The 19,788-nt window shown below is 41.7% G+C and overlaps 1 protein-coding gene across 1 annotated transcript; it reads left to right on the top strand.

Moving 5' to 3' along the window:
- Positions 1–7,719: 7,719 nt before the first annotated feature.
- LOC122562197 (uncharacterized) lies at positions 7,720–19,470 on the top strand. Its single transcript, XM_043714866.2, has 5 exons — positions 7,720–7,856; positions 11,625–11,725; positions 16,248–16,321; positions 17,293–17,672; positions 18,474–19,470. Exons 2-5 carry the CDS (start codon positions 11,673–11,675, stop codon positions 18,600–18,602), a joined length of 636 nt encoding a protein of 211 aa, XP_043570801.1. The 5' UTR covers positions 7,720–7,856; positions 11,625–11,672; the 3' UTR covers positions 18,603–19,470.
- Positions 19,471–19,788: the final 318 nt, after the last annotated feature.

Below are 19,788 nucleotides of genomic sequence, written 5' to 3'. Positions count from 1 at the left end.
AAATATTGGACGTGCTTAAAAATATGTTTCTTCCTCCAATGCCACTTCATCTTGCAACAATGATCATTTTTGCAATAATGACAGGAGCAGGATGGATTGTTTGTTTGTTTTCTAATGTACTCCACGTAGAGCATGCTTTGTAAGAGATAACATAATGATCTGAGATGTATGCAGAATATTATGATAGGTATCACATAGATTATATTAACACAGGAAATTACAAAATTGGAGCCAAGATATTTTTTTTCTTTCTTTCTGGGTTTAATGAAATGATGTTCAACAATCCATAACGGTGTCAGAAATCTGCTAATTATGCAACAACAAAATCTGCAGATTGTTATATTTTCCAGTAGAGAAAGAGGCCTTTCAACCTATTATTAGTCTCAGGACTATTCACTCACCTCCCTCTTTTGCAGCTTCTCTCCCTGAGATATTTATCCTTTTTTTGTGAAAGGTATTATTTTGTCTGCTAGCTCTACTGTTTCTGTAAAGATATTCCATGTCCTATTTAATTGGGAATGATAAATTTATGCTCTCCAGTTTTTACTATCTATTCAATAGCATTTCCTGTCGGAACTTCTGTTGGATCTTATCCATCTTCTACTGATAAGAGTCTGTTTTTCAAAGATCACACGGCAATTGAAATACTCCTTCTTGAAAATTTGTTCTGTGTTCTCTCCATCTTACCAATGGCATATATTGATTTAGCCATTAGCTTTGTTTTGAATACCTGGTTTGTTAATCCAAGGATTCCATGTGTTTTATTAAAATGCGTTCATCATCCATTCATCATCCATTTAATCCTAAATTTAAAGCAAAGAAGGCTTTGTAAGTTTAATCAGTAGCTGAAATTGGCCTGTCGCAAAGATGTTACTACAGTTGTTATGGGTGATTTTAACATGCAAGTGGACTGGGAGAATCAGGATGGTATTGGGCCTCAAGAAAGAGACTTTGTGGAGTGCCTCAGAAATGGATTCTTAGAGCAGCTGGTGCTGGAGCCGACCAGGGAGAAGGCTATTCTGGATCTGGTATTGTGTAACAAACCAGAATTGGTCAGAGACCTCGAAGTGAAGGAGCCATTGGGAAGTAGTGACCATAATACATTAAGCTTCAATCTGCAATTTGAGAGGGAGAGGGTACAGTCGGAAGTGACAGTACTTCTGTTGAATAAAGGGGAACTATGGAGCTATGAGGGAGGAGCTGGCCAAAGTTCAATGGTGCAATACCTTAGCAGGGATGACCGTGGAGGAACAATGGCGGATATTTCTGTGTATAATGCAGAAGTTGCAGGATCAGTTCATTCCTAAAAGGAAGAAAGATCCCAGGAGGAGGCATGGGCGGCCGTGGCTGACGAGGGAAGTAAAGAAACATATAAAGTTAAAAGAGAAAAAGTATAACATAGCAAAGATAAGTGGGAAAACTGAGGACTGGGAAGCTTTTAAAGAGCAACAAAGGATTACTAAGAAGAAAATACGCAGAGGAAAAATGAGGTACGAAGGTAAACTGGCCAATAATATTAAGGAGGATAGTAAAAGCTTTTTTAGGTATGTGCAAGGCAAAAAAATGGTTAGGACAAAAATTGGGCCCTTGAAGACAGAAACAGGGGAATATATTACTAGGAACAAAGAAATGGCAGAGAAATTAAATGGGCACTTCAGATCTGTGTTCACTGGGGAAGACACAAGCAATCTCCCTGAGGTAACAGTGGCTGAAGGACCTGAACTGAAGAGAATTTATATATGCCAGGATTTGGTGTTGGAGAGACTGTTAGGTCTGAAGGTTGATAAGTCTCCGGGGCCTGATGGTCTGTATCCCAGGGTACTGAAGGAGGTGGCTCGGGAAATCGTGGATGCGTTGGTGATTATTTTCCAGAGTTCGATAGATTCGGGTTCGGTTCCTGAGGATTGGAGGGTGGCTAATGTTATACCACTTTTTAAGAAAGGTGGGAGAGAGAAAGCAGGAAATTATAGACCAGTTAGTTTGACCTCAGTAGTGGGAAAGATGCTGGAGTCTATTATAAAGGATGAAATTACAGCACATCTGGATAGTAGTAACAGGATAGGACAGAGTCGGCATGGATTTATGAAGGGGAATTCATGCTTGACTAATCTTCTTGAATTTTTTGAGGATGTAACTCTGAAGTTGGACGAGGGAGATCCAGTAGATGTAGTGTACCTGGACTTTCAGAAAGCTTTTGATAAAGTCCCACACAGGAGGTTAGTGAGTAAAATCAGGGCGCATGGTATTGGGGGCAAAGTACTAGATTGGATTGAAAATTGGTTGGCTAATAGGAAACAAAGGGTAGTGATAAATGGCTCCATTTCGGAATGGCAGGCAGTGACCAGTGGGGTACCACAGGGATCTGTGTTGGGACCGCAGCTTTTTACAATATATGTGAATGATATAGAAAATGGTATCAGCAATAACATTAGCAAATTTGCTGATGATACAAAGCTAGGTGGCAGGGTGAAATGTGATGAGGATGTTAGGAGATTACAGGGTGACCTGGACAAGTTAGGTGAGTGGTCAGATGCATGGCAGATGCAGTTTAATGTGGATAAATGTATGGTTATCCACTTTGGTGGCAAGAACAGGAAGGCAGATTACTACCTCAATGGAATCAATTTAGGTAAAGGGGCAGTACAGAGAGATCTGGGTGTTCTTGTACACCAGTCAATGAAGGTAAGCATGCAGGTACAGCAGGTAGTGAAGAAAGCTAATAGCATGCTGGCCTTCATAACAAGAGGAATTGAGTATAGAAGCAAAGAGGTGCTTCTGCAGCTGTACAGGGCCCTGGTGACACCACACCTGGAGTATTGTGTGCAGTTGTGGTCTCCAAATTTGAGGAAAGACATTCTGGCTGTTTAGGGAGTGCAGCGTAGGTTCACGAGGTCAATTCCTGAAATGATGGGATTACCTTACACTGAAAAACTGAAGCGACTGGGCTTGTATACCCTTGAGTTTAGAAGACTGAGAGGGAATCTGATTGAGACGTATAAGATTATGAAAGGATTGGACACTCTGGCAGCAGGAAACATGTTTCCGCTGATGGGTGAGTGCTGAACCAGAGGACACAGCTTAAAAATACGGGATAGGCCATTTAGGACAGAGATGATGAGAAACTTCTTCACACAGAGAGTGGTGGCTGTGTGGAATGCTCTGCCCCAGAGGGGAATGCTCTGCCCCAGAGGAGGCCCAGTATCTGGATTCATTTAAGAAAGAGTTGGATAGAGCTCTCAAAGATAGTGGAATCAAGGGTTTTGGAGATAAGGCAGGAACAGGATATTGATTAGGAATGATCAGCCATGATCATATTGAATGGCGGTGCAGGCTCGAAGGTCTGAATGGCCTACTCCTGCACCTATTGTCTATTGTCTAAGGCAGATGAGTTTCTGCGGCTCTCCAATTGCTTTTCATATGTTCACAACTGGTGTGTGTGCATGTATTTTATATGTAGCAAATTTGCCTTGCATTTTATTGCAGTCATCCTTATTAACTATAGGCTACAGCATGATTTATCTTTTAAATATGAAATCTATTATCATGTGCTTAAAGAGGTTTGTGACGAGACTGATGTTCTGCAGTGAATTGATTTAATTTGGTTAATCTTGAGAACAGTATTTTTTCTGAGAAAAAAATTTTGTTTCAGTGTAGAGTCAGGTGTAGTTTTTGTAATGAAATTAGTGCAATGAAAGTCCTTGTTTACTGACTGTTGCTCACATTCTCCTACTTCGTTACATACTGTTGTCCCAGTGTGACTCGCAAAATGTAACCATGGTGGCTCAGTGGTTAGCATTGTTGCCTCACAGGGTTCAATTCCAGCCTCGGGCGACTGTTTGTGTGGAGTTTTTACATTCTCCCCATGTATGCATGGGTATCCTCCGTGTGCTCCGGTTTCCTCCCACAGTCTAAAGATGTGCAGGTTAAGTGAATTGGCCATGGTAAATTGCCCATAGTGTTCAGGGATATGCATTAGTCATGGGAAATGTAAAGTAATAGAGTAGGAGAATGGGTCTGGGTGGAATCCTCTTCTGAGAGTCGGTGTGAATTTGTTGGATCAAAATGACCTGTTTCCAAATTCCAGGGATTCTATGAACTACGGTTGTTGTGTGTCTGGAGTCTGGTTATTCCAGAATAACTGGGTGTATCCCTTTAACTGTGGAAACCAGTGTGTTGACATTGCATTATTCCACATTGTTTATAATTAGCAAATAGATAAACAGAGAAGTTCACATTTATCACCAAGTTAAATCAAACTTACTTCTTAGAAATAGATCATTTGGAAGTAGCTGAGTTTGAAGTTTATTGAATTAAAAACAGAAAATGTTGGAAATACTCAGCAGGTCAGACTAGAATCCAGTAGGGTAGAAACTGTTGTGAAATCGGCTGGTGTGTGTGTTCAGGCTTCTGTACCTTCTCCCCAAAGGGAGAGGTTGTAGAAAAGCATTGCCAGGGTGGAATGGCTCTATGAGAATGCTGGTGGCCTTTCCTTGACAGCAGGCCTGGTAGATGGTTTCTATAGATGGGAGGTTGGCCTTTGTGATTGTCTGGGCCGAGTTCACCGCTCTCTCTAACCATCTCCGGTCTGGAATGGTACAGTTGCCATACCAGGTAGTGATACATCCAGACAGAATGCTCTCAATGTCATTTCTATAAAAGTTGGCAAGGGTATTTGCCATCATGCCAAATTTCTCAGCTGCCTGAGGAAGAAGAGATGTTGTTGGGCCTTTGAAACCACTGCGTCCACATGAGTCCAAAAAAGCTTGGGCAGCATGGTGGTACAGTGGTTAGCACTGCTGCCTCACAGCGCCAGAGACCCAGGTTCAATTCCCGACTCAGACGACTGACTGCGTGGGTTTCCTCCGGGTGCTCCGGTTTCCTCCCACAGTCCAAAGATGTGCAGGTCAGGTGAATTGGCCATGCTAAATTGCCCGTAGTGTTAGGTAAAGGGGTAAATGTAGGGGAATGGATGGGTTGCACTTCAGCGGGTCGGTGTGGACTTGTTGGGCCGAAGGGCCTGTTTCCACACTGTAAGAAATCTAAAAAAAAGCTTGCTGTTGGTGACCACTCCCAGGAGCTTGACACTCTCCACTCGTTTCACCTCTGTGCTGTTAATGTGTAGGGGGGCATGAGTGACATCCTGCCAAAAGTCAATAATGATTTCATTGGTTTTGCTGGCATTGAGAGCTGGGTTGTTCTCAGTGTAACATTTTTCAAGGTCTTCCATCTCCCATCTGTAGTCTGTTTTGTCGCCATCCGAGATTCGACCAACTATGATGGTGTCATCAGCGAACTTGTAAATGGCGTTAGTCTGGTATTTGGTGACGCAGTCATGGGTATACAGTAAGTACAGTAGGAGGTCTGAGTACGCACCCCTCAGGGGCTCCAGTATTGAGTGTGAGTGAGGATGAAATATTGTCCAGTCTTCACCCCATATACACTAACTCATACTTAAAATGAAAATAAAAACATGCATCAGCTTTGTAACAATCAAGAGTTTGCAGTGTTAAGTTCTAAACTCTATGTAAATGAGTTGTGGATATAATTTGCTTAAAATAAAACAAAGAACTGCAGATGCTGGAGATCTGGCCACTGTCCCTGCCTGTTTCCAAAGGGATGATGTTGGTCGTCTTTTCTATTTATTTATTCATTTATTTATTAAGCATTTTAAGCAAATTATATCCACAACTCATTTACATAATGTTCAGAAGTTAAAATGAAAATAAAACATGCATCAACGTTGTAACAAGCAAGAATTTGCAGTGTTGAGTGAGAGTTAGTGTATATGGGGTGTTACAATGACCTCCTCAGGAGACAGACAATGGATATAACCGATAGGGTACTCTTTGTTGTCCAGTACTTCCTGGGAGCGGAGAAACTACACCATGTTCTTCGCAGCTTGCAACACATCAATGAGGATGAGCACCTCACCTTCCCTATGCCTCCACGTCTTACCTTTAAACAGCTGCCAAACCTTAAACCGACGATTGTTCGCAGCAAACTGCCCAGCTTTCAGGACAACAGCAACCACAACACCATATAACCCTGTCAGGGCAACCACTGCAAGACGTGTCAGAGTTTCGACATGAATATTACAGTTACAATTGGGGACACCAGCCATCATGTACGCAGCAGGAATCGTGATTCATCAAACCTTGTCTATTTCATACAGTGCAGGCAAGTATGCCCGGAGGCATGGTATATTGGTGAACTCAAACAGACACTATGACAACAGATGCCGCGCAAGAATCGCCAGACAGGGATGTTCCCTCCCAGTCGGGGAACACTTCAACTGTCAAGGACATTTGTCCTTGGATCTTTGGGTGACAATCCACCCAGGCGGAATTTGAGATACGCAATAACACAATGTGGCCAAACAGAGGCTGACAGCCAAGTTCGGTACCCATGAGAATGGCCTAATTTGGGACCTTGGGTTCATGTCACACAGGTGACCCGACTACACTATACACTCTCACACACACACTCATGCAGACCCTTTCTCATACACATGCTCTGTCAGACACACATACATACACACTCGGAGAGGCGCACACATGCAAACACACACACACATAATCTCTCTCTCTCATACACATAAACGTACACACACACAAAGTCTATGGGGTGAATTTGCATTTGCCGAATTGCAATTGTAGATACATTCTATTTTGTTCAAAAAACACACAATCTGCAGGCAGTCAATGCAAGTAGTCAATCCGTGTAACCTTTTGTAAATTCCTACTTTGGAAATAAAACCAGTCTGACTCAAGATTGGGATACAGACACACTCTAACCTCACACCTTTATGCATTGTCTGAGCTGTCACCTTTTTCATAAAAAACTTGTTATCTTGAGAATGTTTTGAAAGACATTCTTGGATTTGCAGTGCTGAGTATGAGTTGGTGTATGTGGGGTATTACAATGTGAGGATTTGCAGTGTTGAGTGTGAGTTGGTGTATGTGGGGTATTACAATGTGAGGATTTGCAGTGCTGAGTGTGAGTTGGTGTTTGTGAGGTGTTAAAACGTGAGGATTTGCAGTGCTGAGTGTGAGTTGGTGTATGTGGGGTGTTACAACGTGAGGACTTACAGTGCTGAGTGTGAGTTGGTGTATGTGGGGTGTTAGAACGTGAGGATTTGCAGTGCTGAGTGTGAGCTGGTGTATGTGGGGTGTTACAATGTGAGGATTTCCAGTGCTGAGTGTGAGCTGGTGTATGTAGGGTGTTAGAACGTGAGGATTTGCAGTGCTGAGTGTGAGCTGGTGTATGTGGGGTGTTAGAACGTGAGGATTTGCAGTGCTGAGTGTGAGCTGGTGTATGTGGGGTTTTACAATGTGAGGATTTGCAGTGCTGAGTGTAGGTTGGTGTTACAACGTAAGGATTTGCAGTGCTGAGTGTAGGTTGGTGTTACAACGTGAGGATTTGCAGTGCTGAGTGTGAGTTGGTGTATGTGGGGTGTTACACCGTGAGGATTTGCAGTGGTGAGTGTAGGTTGGTGTTACAACGTAAGGATTTGCAGTGCTGAGTGTAGGTTGGTGTTACAACGTGAGGATTTGCAGTGCTGAGTGTGAGTTGGTGTATGTGGGGTGTTACAACGTGAGGATTTGCAGTGCTGAATGAGTTGGCGCATATGGTTTGATACAATGTGACGTGTAGTGTTGCAATGTTCGGGCTATCACGAGGTGTGGTCACGTGAGACAGCGCGTGGCCGGATGTGATGCTGAGCCCGGTTTCCGGTAGTTTTGACGCAGCTGCTATTCAGGAGAAGTCGCCATTTACGCGCTGGGCTGAGAGGAAGAATGAGAGTGTGTGAGTGAGCTGCTCTGAGAGCGAGGGGACTTTTCACTGAAACTTCTCAGGTATTAACATTCATCTTAAATAAACATCTTATAAATATTTTCTCGTAATTTCTGAAGCAATGTTGCGCGATTGTTTCAGAAATTACGAGAAAATATTTATAAAATGTTTTTAAACTTCTAAGTCGCTGTTGGGTACTACTTGTACTTTGTTTTTACGCCTCACTTGGGTGATTTTCTTTAAGTATTTATTTAAATTTCCTTTCTGTGGTGTTTGTGTGGGGTGTGGGTTTGCTGAGATCCCCGGCCCCTGTCTCTTTGGGCGCCGTTCCCTGTAGCCAGGGTGTGCCGCACATGCGCAGTTGCATCATAAACTGAGGAGACTAACCACCACCCGGAAGCTGCTGCTTAGTCACGCAGTGTGGCTCAGGTTTAACTTGGGCTGTGGTAATTTGTAAAATGAGAATCCACTGTTAGAATATGCAGTAATGCCTCAATCCTTCTGGAATGTGCCTACGCAGAAGAAGTCTGGAGAGGAACGCAGTGGTGTTTGTCGAGGTTCGTCCCGAGCAGCGCCGTGACGCGGGACTCCGTGCTCTACGGTCTGTTCCCCGGGACACGCACTGAGACGATCATCAACTCGGTGCAGGACGCTCTCTGGGCGGTCCGAAACCTGTTGATCTTCCACCTGAAGGAGTTGACCCTGACTGAGTGTTGCAGACTGGCACATTCCAAGGTCCCGGGCTACGTGTTGAGGGACGTGCTGAAGCTTGGGGCAGCTGTGGCCAAGGTGCGGTGGGGAAAGACCACCATGTAACATCTGCCTGTCTAAGGAGAATAGGGGACCCATTCTGATGATGCCTCAGCTAAATATGTAATCATACCTGTATATATGAATGATTACTCTGTCTCTGTATACCAAGAAATGAAATGTTTACAGATGTATGGCATGACCAATTGTACAAATCATCAAAATATTTTATGAATAAAGTATATTTTTGAAATATAAAAAGTAATGCCTCAATTTGGCTTGCGATCCCCTCTCCCCAGCCCCCCAAAAAGAACCATTTATTATGCAGTGGTTATAGTTTTTGCCACCTTTTCAGCGGAGATGGCTGGGCTGAAATACTTGCTCTTGATCAAACTCCATTGCATCTTTAGTTTTTAAAAAATACACCTTTGCTCCTTAGTTTCTTTCCTTCAACTTTGTTATGGTTCCTGTGACTTCAGTTGCAAAGTGAGTAGTGTTTTAATAATTTGAAGTACAAGTGCAGCATTTCACACTAGCTTCACCTTACCCTACTGAATCGTCTTATTGGGTAAATAGCACAACCATGTCATTTTTGCTTTTTTTTTGAAATCAGAAATTGAAGGTTTATGTTGACCATTCTTGCCATCACTCACGTTGCAATCTTAACCATAGATTCCAGAAGCTGCTTTCTGTGTTTGTTTCAAGTTTAACTGTACTAAATTTTTATCCAGCACTGCCTCACTCTGGGGTCTGTTTCTCAACTTTACCCTGATTGTGTTCAGTATGAAAAAGTTTGTTTCAGAATTGATCTGTTCAGGCACCTTTTTTAAACACATGGATGGGTTGAACCGAAGTGTTTGTTTCCATGCTATACATCTCTTTGACTCTTATGTTGAATAGATAGGACCTCTTGGCTCAGTTATGGGTACTACCAGTGTGCCACAAGAACTCTAGAAAAGGTTTTAATAATTTATCAACTACCTTTGTGTGTTAAGAGATTAAGCTTGTGTTTGCAGTTTTAGTGCTCAAATCAGAGGCATGGAAAATGAGATGAATTTAAATCGGAAGTTGCAGATGTTGTGGATACGTAAGCTGAGCTGGGAAGTTTATTTGGAGGCGTTTTTGTCCCCTTTCTAGGTGACATCCTTAGTGCTGTGGAGCCTGAAGTTGCTGAAGTTCTTAAATGAATAAGAATGAAGCTAAAAGCATCTGATTACAAGGTGTGGGGGTGGAAAATAGGATTCTTTTCAGCCATCTTTTTAATTGGAACTTAAGTGTGAGCAGATCAGTCTATTGAGAGGTAATGCTCTTTTGATTTACAGAGTTCAGTGAATTCAAATGGTTCCAGTTTGTCTAGTTTTTCATGTTGACCATCATTCTGTGCTTAAGAATACCGTTTGCTGTATTGCTACAATTGGCAACTCAACTGGGACAATACGGCTGTATAGCTACTTCAAGCTATCTTTCATTTCAAGTAGTGTTGTTGAAATTTTAGGAATTCTAAAATTGGTTTTAACAATATCGTCGGTGCAGCACCTAAGAACAGGAGAACTATATGGGCGGCATGGTGGTTAGCACTGCTGCCTCACAGCACCAGGGTCCCAGGTTCGATTCCAGCCTCAGGCGACTGTCTGTGTGGAGTTTGTACATTCTCCCAGTGTCTGCGTGCGTTTCCTCCTACAGTCCAAGGATGTGCGGGTCAGGTGGATTGGCCATGCTGAATTGCCCATAGTGTTAGGTACATTAGTCAGAGGGAAATGGGTCTGGGTGGGTTACTTTTCTGAGGTCGGTATGGACTAGTTGGGCCAAATGGCCTGTTTCCACAGTGTAGGAAATCTATATTAATTTGCTCTCACTGCAGTTTGTAAAATAAATTGTTTTGAAATTCCAAAGGAATCACGATACCAAGAATTCTTTTGAGAATTGCTAGAATGCCTGCATCTGGGTCTCTTGGCAATGACTTGGTGGGGATGGTCATGAGGTGGATGAATCTTGTTTATGGGAACATGTCTTTTTATTTCTGGCTGCTCCTATGAGTAATTAATTCTCCTCCAGGGAAAGACGTAATTTTTCAGGTGACATTGAATCATGCAACTGCCTAGAAAACATAACATGTTTTGAAGAAAATTTGTTTTCAAAACAATTTGAGCCTTTTAAAGTAAACAATGGCTCAGAACTTCTGATGTGAGATGAATTTGACTAATCTTTGACTATCCGAGCTTCCTGCTTTGTACGTAATTTTTTTTTACAAGTTGGAGCAGGGAGTTGAAAAAGCACTTGCCTGTTTGATAGTCTCTCTTTTTGATTTAGAAGAGACTATTTAGAAATTAAAACTGCAAGAGTGTAGTGTGAGTTGAGTCATGCAACTTAAGACTGAAATACGCAGGAATTTCTCGAGAGTTAGAATGCTGCCACAAAGAGCTGTAGGGGCAGAGTCTTTCATTATATTTAATACTGGGATTCTTGATAAGTAAAGAATTGAGGGTTGTGGGGAAAGGGCATGGATATTAGGGATGTTGGATCAGCCATGATCCAATTGAATGGTGGAGCTGGTTTGAGGGAGCCAAATGACCTACTCATGTTCCTATTGCGAATGTTCGTCTTGTGTAATCATTGCACTACTTGGGTCTATGCAAGTACTGTAATTGGGGTAAAACCTAAATCAAGGTAAGATATTTGGCCGCCTTTGTCTATTATGGCAGGGTATTCATTGGAGTATTCCAAACTAAATTTGATATATCCACCAAAAAAATGCAGACATCATTTGAAAAGATTTATTTTTCCCCCCCAAATGAATTGAAATTGTTTGAGCATCAACTGATAAGGTTATTGGTTAAATTATAATTAACCTATTTATCAACTAGTTAGTACTTTTAAATTGCTTCACTTTTATCTTGACCTCTTAAGACCCTTCAACCCAACCTTTTTTGTTTTTGCTGGTAACCATTCTTTGTTTTAGATTATTTCCCATTTATATTTAAATTAGTTTGCTTAAAAATAAGAACAATTTTTGGCATTGTATTTGGTGCTCCTGCACATGGAAACATACTAAGTTTGTGATTTCCTCTCTTTCTGTCTAGTGTTGAGTAAGCATCTCTGAATTTTCTTCAGTTCACTTGACTGGAAAAATGTACACTTGTGTGAAGCCAACTCCTTTGACTTTCCTTGAAAAGGCAAAATGGTAAGTGTTCTGTTTTTCAGATTCAAACAAACTGACATATCTCATCAATATGTAAAAGGAATTCTGTCGACTGGGCCATCTATAAAAGCATTTGTGTTGCAATCTTTGAGTGGATGATTCATGTCCATGCAGCTGAATAGAGGCACATATCTAGCATGGCGACAGATTTGGTTGCTTGTTTTTCTTTTCCATTATCTCGCTGTTATGTTGGCACTCAAGCCCAGGAAATGTAGCTGTAGGTTTAGAATGATATAGCACTGCAATTGAGCTGTCAGTCCAAGTTGTCTGTGCTATCCAGATAAACTAACTGATCTAATCCCAGTTGCCTGCATTTGACCCATATCCCTCAACACCACCTATTCATGTAACCACCCTGATCCTTTTTAACTGGTATAATTGTATCTACACCCAGTACTTCCTCTGGCAGCTTATTCCATGCACCCACAACCCTTGCATGAAGAAGCTGCCCCTCAGGTCCCTTTTTAAATCTTGACCACCTCACCAATATCCTGTATAGCTGCAACATGACATCCCAACTCCTATGTTCAGTGGACTGACAAATGGAGGAAAATGTGCCAAATGGAGCCTTGCCATGTCTATCTGCAATTCTGCTTTAAGGGACAGTACACCTGCACTCCCAGGTCTTTGTTCAGCACCACTCCCTAGGCTTCTACAGTTAAGTGTATCAGTCCTGACCTGATTTGTGTTACCAAAATGCAATACTTCACATTTATCTAAATTAAACTCCATCTGCTGCTCCTTGACCCATTTGCCTGTTTGATCAAGGTCCCATTGTACTCTGAGACATAAAAATCTTCTTCACTATGCCACCTACTTTGGTATCATCTGCAAACTTACTAACCATACGACTTCGCTTCGCATTCAAATCACTTATATAAATGGCAAGAAAAACATTGGAACCAGCACCAATCCTTGCAGCCTGCTGCTGGTCATAAGCCTCCACTCCGAATAACAAACCTCTACTACTACGCTCTGTCTCCACCTTAAAGCCAATTTTGTATCTATTTGATTAGCTGTCCTTGTGATGCAACCTTACTAACCAGTACACCATGCAGAATTTTGTCTACCTGGACTTCAAGTCGTTTGACAATGTCTGCCACATTCAATTTCCTTTGTCAACTCTTCAAAACACACACATCCAGTTAGTGTGACACAATTTCCCATGTCCACAGTCATATTGACTATCCCTAATTTGTCCTTGCCTTTTTTTAAATACATGTAAATGCTGACCTTTAGAATCCCCTTAAACAACTTAATTACTGACGTCAGGCTCACTGGTCTATATCTTGTTGGCTTTCTCTTATCTGTCTTAAATAATGGCATAACATTAGTCATCCTCTGATCTTGTACCTCGTCTGGCTGTCAGTGACACAAATGGTAAGTATAGGGAATGCTGGATGACTAAAGAAATGGAGGGTTTGGTTAAGAAAAAGAAGGAACCGTATGTCAGGTATAGACAGGATAGATCGAGTGAATTCTTAGAGGATAAAGGAAGTAGGAGTATACTTGAGGGAAATCAGGAGGGCAAAAAGGGGACATGAGATAGCTTTTGGAAATAGAATTAAGGAGAATCCAAAGGGTTTTTACAAATATATTAAGGAAAAAAGGGTAACTAGGGAGAGAATAGTTGCCGCCTCAGGTGACTGACTGTGTGGAGTTTGCACGTTCTCCCCGTGTCTGCGTGGGTTTCCTCCGGGTGCTCCGGTTTCCTCCCACATCACAAAGATGTGCAGGGTCAGGTGAATTGGCCATACTAAATTGCCCGTAGTGTTAGGTAAAGGGTAAATGTAGGGGTATGGGTGGGTTTCGCTTCGGCGGGTCGGTGTGGACTTGTTGGGTCGAAGGGCCTGTTTCTACACTGTAATCTAATCTAATCTAATAGGGCCCCCCAAAGATCAGAGCTGAAAAATGTGTTGCTGGAAAAGTGCAGCAGGTCAGGCAGCATCCAAGAAGCAGGAGAATCAACGTTTCGGGCATAAGCCCCTCAAAGATCAGCAAGGCAGCCTTTGTGTGGAGCCACAGAAAATGGGGGAGATGCGAAATGTATATTTTGTATCAGTATTTACTGTGGAAAATGATATAGACTGTAGGGAAATAGATGGGGACATCTTGCAAAATGTCCGGATTACAGAGGAGGAAGTGCTGGATGTCTTGAGATGGTTAAAGGTGGATAAATCCCCACGACCTGATCAGGTGTACCCGAGAACTCTGTGGGAAGCTGGAGAAGTGATTGCTCTGCCTCTTGCTGAGATATTTGTATCATCGATAGTCACAGGTGAGGTGCCGGAAGACTGGAGGTTGGCAAACGTGATGCTACTGTTTGAGGGTGGTAAAGACAAACCAGGGAACTATAGACCGGTGAGCCTGACCTTGGTGGTGGGCAAGTTGTTGGAGGGAATCCTGAGGGGAAGGACGTACATGTATCTGGAAAGGCAAGGTCTGATTAGGGATAGTCAACATGGCTTTGTGCGTGGGAAATCATGAATCACAAAATTGATTGAGTTTTTTGAAGAAGTAACAAAGAAGATTGAGGGCAGAGCAGTAGATGTGGGTGTACAGAGCTGGGCCCTCTACTTTTTGTCATTTACATAAATGATTTGGATGCAGGCATAAGAGGTTCAGTTAGTAAGTTTGCAGATGACACCAAAATTGGAGGTGTAGTGGACAGCGAAGAGGGTTACCTCGGATTACAACAGGATCTGGACCAGATGGGCCAATGGGCTGAGAAGTGGCAGATGGAGTTTAATTCAGACAAATGCGAGGTGCTGCATTTTGGGAAAGCAAATCTTAGCAGGACTTATACACTTAATGGTAAGGTCCGAGGGAGCGTTGCTGAACAAAGAGACCTTGAGTGCAGGTTCATAGCTCCTTGAAAGTGGAGTCACGGGTAGATAGGATAGTGAAGAAGGTGTTTGTTATGCTTTCCTTTATTGGTCAGAGTATTGAGTACAGGAGTTGGGAGGTGATGTTGCGGCTGTACAGGACATTGGTTAGGCCACTGTTGCACTATTGCGTGCAATTCTGGTCTTCCTATCGGAAAGATGTTGTGAAACTTGAAAGGGTTCAGAAAAGATTTACAAGGATGTTGCCAGGGTTGGAGGATTTGAGCTATAGTGAGAGGCTGAACAGACTGGGGCTGTCCTCCCTGGAGCATCTGAGGCTGAGAGGTGACCTTTATAGAGGTTTACAAAATTGAGGGGCATGGATAGGATAAATAGACAAAGTCTTTTCCCTGGGGTCAGGGAGTCCAGAACTAGAGGGCGTAGGTTTAGTGTGAGAGGAGAAAGATATAAAAGAGACCTAAGAGGCAACTTCTTCACGCAGAGGGTGGTACATGTATGGAATGAGCTGCCAGAGGATGTAGTGGATGCTGGTACGATTGCAACATTTAAGAGACATTTGGATGGGTGTACGAATAGGAAGGGTTTGGAGGGATATGGGCCGGATGCTGACAGGTGGGACTAGATTGAGTTGAGATATCTGGTCGGCATGGACAGGTTGGACCATAGGGTCTGTTTCCAATCTGTACATCTGACTCCGACTCTAAGTACCTCATCAAGGGGCCTTGCAATCTCTTCCCTAGCTTCCTATCGAATTCTGGGATAAACCTCTTCGGGTCTTGGGATATATTTATCTTTTAAGAATGCAGCACCTCTTTCTGTAATATGGACTTTTCCAAGAAATCACTTTTTCCCCAATTTCCATTGCTTCCATGTCTTTGTCCACAAATACTGAACTGCAATATTTGTTTAGTGTTTACCCATCTCCTGTGGTTCTACATAGATAGCCACCTTGATCTTTAAGATGTCCCTATTTTCTCACCCTAATTATTCTTTTGCCCTTAATGTACTTGTAGAATCTCTTTAGATTCACCTTAACCTTATCTGTCAGAGCTTACTAATGCCTTTTTGCCCTCTTGATTTTTCTCAAGTACAGTCCTACTGCTGTTGTACTCCTTGGGATTCACTTGATCCCAGCTGTCAATATCTGAAATGTGTCCTCCTTTTTCCTTGACAACCTTATTATTATTACAGGTGTGCCCATCTTACATATTTGCTTTTCATTTTCCTGCTGACTAATCAGATTGTACTATCGGCCCCACAATAAAGTAGTCATCCCTTTTTAATTTCTCAGTTCCATCCATAAGTTTCAGTGGATGAACCCTGAGGAATGTCCTCCCCAAGTACAGTTTTAACGTTATCCCTAGTCAGAAATGGCACTCCCTCTCCTCCTGCATCCCAGGAACATGAAGCTGCCAGTCCTGTCCCTCGCTGAGCCATAATACTAGTATAGATATGATATCCCAATCTCCAACAAGGCTGTTGTAAATACTGATTTGATTTTGTTTGCTGTTTAGAATCTCAGTTACTTTGATTGCATTGGATCAGTTCACTGCCTTGAGTATAGAGTGTATAAACTCAAACATTTGAATCTTAACAGTTTTTATTAAAAGAGCAGTGGCCCATATGTAAATTTGTCTGACTTGGATGTTCTTTATTAGGGTGGATGACATTAACAAGGATACAGAGCTGGGAGCAGATGAATGTCATAAAGACTTTTGCAGACTGAAACCAGGTAAAATACTTCCCTTTATAAAATTATGCATATATTAAAATAGGGTTGACTTCTGTCTTTTTTTCAAAAGCATTTTGTGGTAAATAGCGTAGAAAACTGTTGCATTTGTAGATTAAAAATTAAAGCACTGGAAGATGAGCCAGTCATATTGGTACCTTGATGCAGTATGAAAGCTGAGCTAAGGTTTTAGTCACTATTTTCAGGGAGCTATATCACTTGTGTAATTTTAACTGAAGCACTGGAATATTGTGAAAGGACATAATTTTAAGGGTTTTTTAATAAACCATTTATCATGCATCCCTTCACCCTGTTAATGTCCCTGTGCAGTATATGTCTGAGTAATCAATGAGTCAGCTCAAATCCCTGTTTTTAATGGGAGTCCGTCTAGCTGGTTTGCTCAGTCATGTTTTGCGCTCTCCCACCCACCTAATGTACTTTATTATTCAAGCTTAGTGCAGCTTTCCATGCCATTTCCTCAATCATTTTAATGTTTGCTTGCTGTTAAATCTACTGGTCTCAACAGCCTCTTTGCAAAATGGCTGCTTTGTAGTTCATTGTGGAGTTTTTAATTCCCCTTTTAAATGGTGTCCATAAAGCCTTCTCTCTATCTGGTCTTTTTACTCATCTCCAAACAGTTGTAATTATTCAGTGGCTGTCCATCTAAATGTAGATAGCTTGATTCACTAAGCCAAATTTCTAAATTACTTACCTTCACCATATTCTGGGTAACTGCACTAGATAGCTATTGGATTTCATAAGGCGAGGACTGCAGATGCTGGAGGTCAGAGTTGAAAAGTGTGGTGCTGGAAAAGCACAACCGGTCAGGCAGCATCTGAGGAACTGGAGAAATGATGAAAAGCTCACTCGAAATGTCGACTCTCCTGCTCCTTGGATGCTGCCTAACTGGCTGTGCTTTTCCAGCATCACACTTTTTGAATTGAATTTCATAAGTTCTAAACTTCTTGTTTTAGGTGGAAAATATTTACAACTGGTAGCAGACAAAGTGGATCTTCACAGAGGAAAAACTGTGAAATTGCAAACGAACGTTCCCCTTACAATCGGAGGCCTGGATGATACAATTTATTGGGGAAGGCTTGATTTGCTTAAGTGTTGGCAGGATCTCTACCTTCCCCAAAGAATGGATATGGTGGTCCTGGGTGTGATTGAAAGTTATCCGTGCCTGGCACCAGGGCTTCAGCTTGTCATTCTCGCTGGAAATGATGGTTCAGTATTTGCCTATGAAGAAGAGATGTTGCACAAAATTGCTAATAATTTGGAAGAGCTCTTCTGTGCAGGTCCAGTGTTTCCTGGAACTGAAATCTATGAGTATGGCAGAGGTTTCAGACCAAAGGTAAGAGTACTGCTAAAAATGCACGTGGACCTTTTTCCCCTTGCTGTCAAGGGCAGAATCGCAAGAATACCAAATTTAAGGAGCAGTTTTCCCTGCATAAGGGGATGCTCATTGATCAGCAATTGGACTTGTCACTGAGCACAAGATGCATAGCTTGCGTAGCTTTTGTTTTTAAGCAATGTACGTGTTCCGCATTATGAAGTAATCATTTAAATTGTTGATATTAGGCTTTGGTTTTCTAGCACTGAAATACACCGTTATGAAAGAAACACTAAATTTTGGTATCAGCCATAAGTTGCCTTTGAGCAAAGAACTTCGGAATAGTTGGACATTCTGGCTGGCTATCTTAATCAGTTTGTTTTCTTCTAATTTAAATTAGACTGCACTAAGTGCGTTGAGATCTGATATAGCACTTGCATATTTGATGTATTTATCAGCTGTGCTTAGCAAAAAGTAGCACTAATTTGGTATTACTAGAATACAAGGAATGGAGTTTATTGCAAATGTTTTATAATGTGACTCAGCAAAAAAAAAACTAATTCTTGATTGAAATGGGGATTTTTTTTTTGGGATGTTCCCAATTGTGCCTACTTAGTGCTTTTAAATGCTCTTACTCCCTGCTGTTTTTACACTTAAATACTACTGCTGTTTTAGGTTTTGTGATATTTATTTCACTTGAATATTTTACTACTGTAGAATTCTGTTTAGCAATACATTCTGGGACTTGTGTATTGATGCATATTTGTCAGTGATTGCTCCAAACTGCATCATGGTGCTAGTAAAAGTGCTGATCTATTTCAGAATAACAAAGAATATATGGCAGCCCTCAAAGAAGCTGGGTTGGAAAAGATCTCCCAAGATACGAGGAACTTCATTAGCAGAAATGCAACTGAAATGAAGAAGCTGATTGATGACTTGGATTTCTTGTAGTATTTTGGGTCTCAGTCGGTGAGTGGAACAGTGTTACTTATCACAGCCAGGTTTGTGCATACTGTTTGGCACCTCAGAACGTTGGAACCAGTAAATATCTTTGACACACTGCCCAGTTTATGCACAGTAGCACTTTGTTTTGAAGTTGGTGTGACCGTGTCCTTGAGCTTCTCAACATCGTAAGGATAACTTTTCATGGCTCAATGACAGATTAAGACTGTGCGCTGCAACATCTCGTTTGAAAGACTGTATGCCTGTGACAGCAGCATTCTGTTAATGTTTTGTGACTTGAATGGGAGTGCTGTTTGTAGGATCTCTTATTTTTACTTACATTGTAACTGAAAACGACTAATATTTTGTAACTGTGTACACCTTTTTAGTAATAAGGTGGATCTTAAATGAAGTTTTCTAGACTCAACATTAGAAACCTTCTCTTCATGGATGCTATCTGACCTGCTGTGATCTCCTTGTTTTCAGTACAGATTCCTGCATCTGCAATAATATGCTCCTACAAGCTCCTTGCTTAAATTTTCCCTTCAGATATGTTGCGCTAAGGTTTGATATGACCTAAATCAGGCTAGAAGTAATATTCACTGTTTATGTACTGGCACTTTCCTTGGAGTCCTGATGTATCTTTGTATAATACAAGTTTTTTTCATGAATTTTTATTCACTTTTTCCAAATGCTTCCATGAGAAATAAAATTAAAATGAATCTGATAGATGTTTTGCATTCAGGCCAAAGTTATTTCATGTGCAAACACCAGTTAAGATGCTGAGGGCTTGCTATTTCTGCTTTCTGTCAAATAGTTTCCATGTTAGATCAGTTCTCTTTGGAGTGAAACTGACACAATAAACAAGATCACCTAGCATGGAGTTCTGTGTTTTTCTTAAATGTAGAACATTGTACAACTTTTTTTATTTTTCTAGCAACATTACTGTCAAACCATTGCATTTGGTGGCGGCGGGGGAGAGGATTGGAATTAGAGCTGTGGAATGGAGGTGTCCTGCACCCAGGCTGAACTGGAGCAGTTCACCAACTTTCACCCTGCCCTCAAGTTCAATTAGTCCACCTAGGACATCTCCCTCCCCTTCACATCTCCATTTCCATCTTCGACAGTCTTCAGATGGGCATTTACTCTAAACCAACAGACTCTCAGCTATCTGGACTACATCTCCTCCCACCCA

Source organism: Chiloscyllium plagiosum, unplaced genomic scaffold, assembly GCF_037043375.1.
Source record: "Chiloscyllium plagiosum isolate Xiang-an unplaced genomic scaffold, Cpla_swu_hap1 HiC_scaffold_25, whole genome shotgun sequence".
Classification (NCBI taxonomy): Eukaryota; Metazoa; Chordata; class Chondrichthyes; order Orectolobiformes; family Hemiscylliidae; genus Chiloscyllium; species Chiloscyllium plagiosum.
The sequence above is the reverse complement of the archived record's forward strand: the minus strand, read 5'-3'. Positions and strand labels throughout refer to the sequence as shown.

Excerpts from the sequence above, each read along its gene's own strand:
- LOC122562197 (XM_043714866.2), top strand. The coding sequence starts at position 11,673 with ATGTACACTTGTGTGAAGCCAACTCCTTTGACTTTCCTTGAAAAGGCA. Across the intron at positions 11,726-16,247 it reads TTCCTTGAAAAGGCAAAATG|GGTGGATGACATTAACAAGG; the intron begins GTAAGTGTTCTG and ends GTTCTTTATTAG. Across the intron at positions 16,322-17,292 it reads CTTTTGCAGACTGAAACCAG|GTGGAAAATATTTACAACTG; the intron begins GTAAAATACTTC and ends TTCTTGTTTTAG.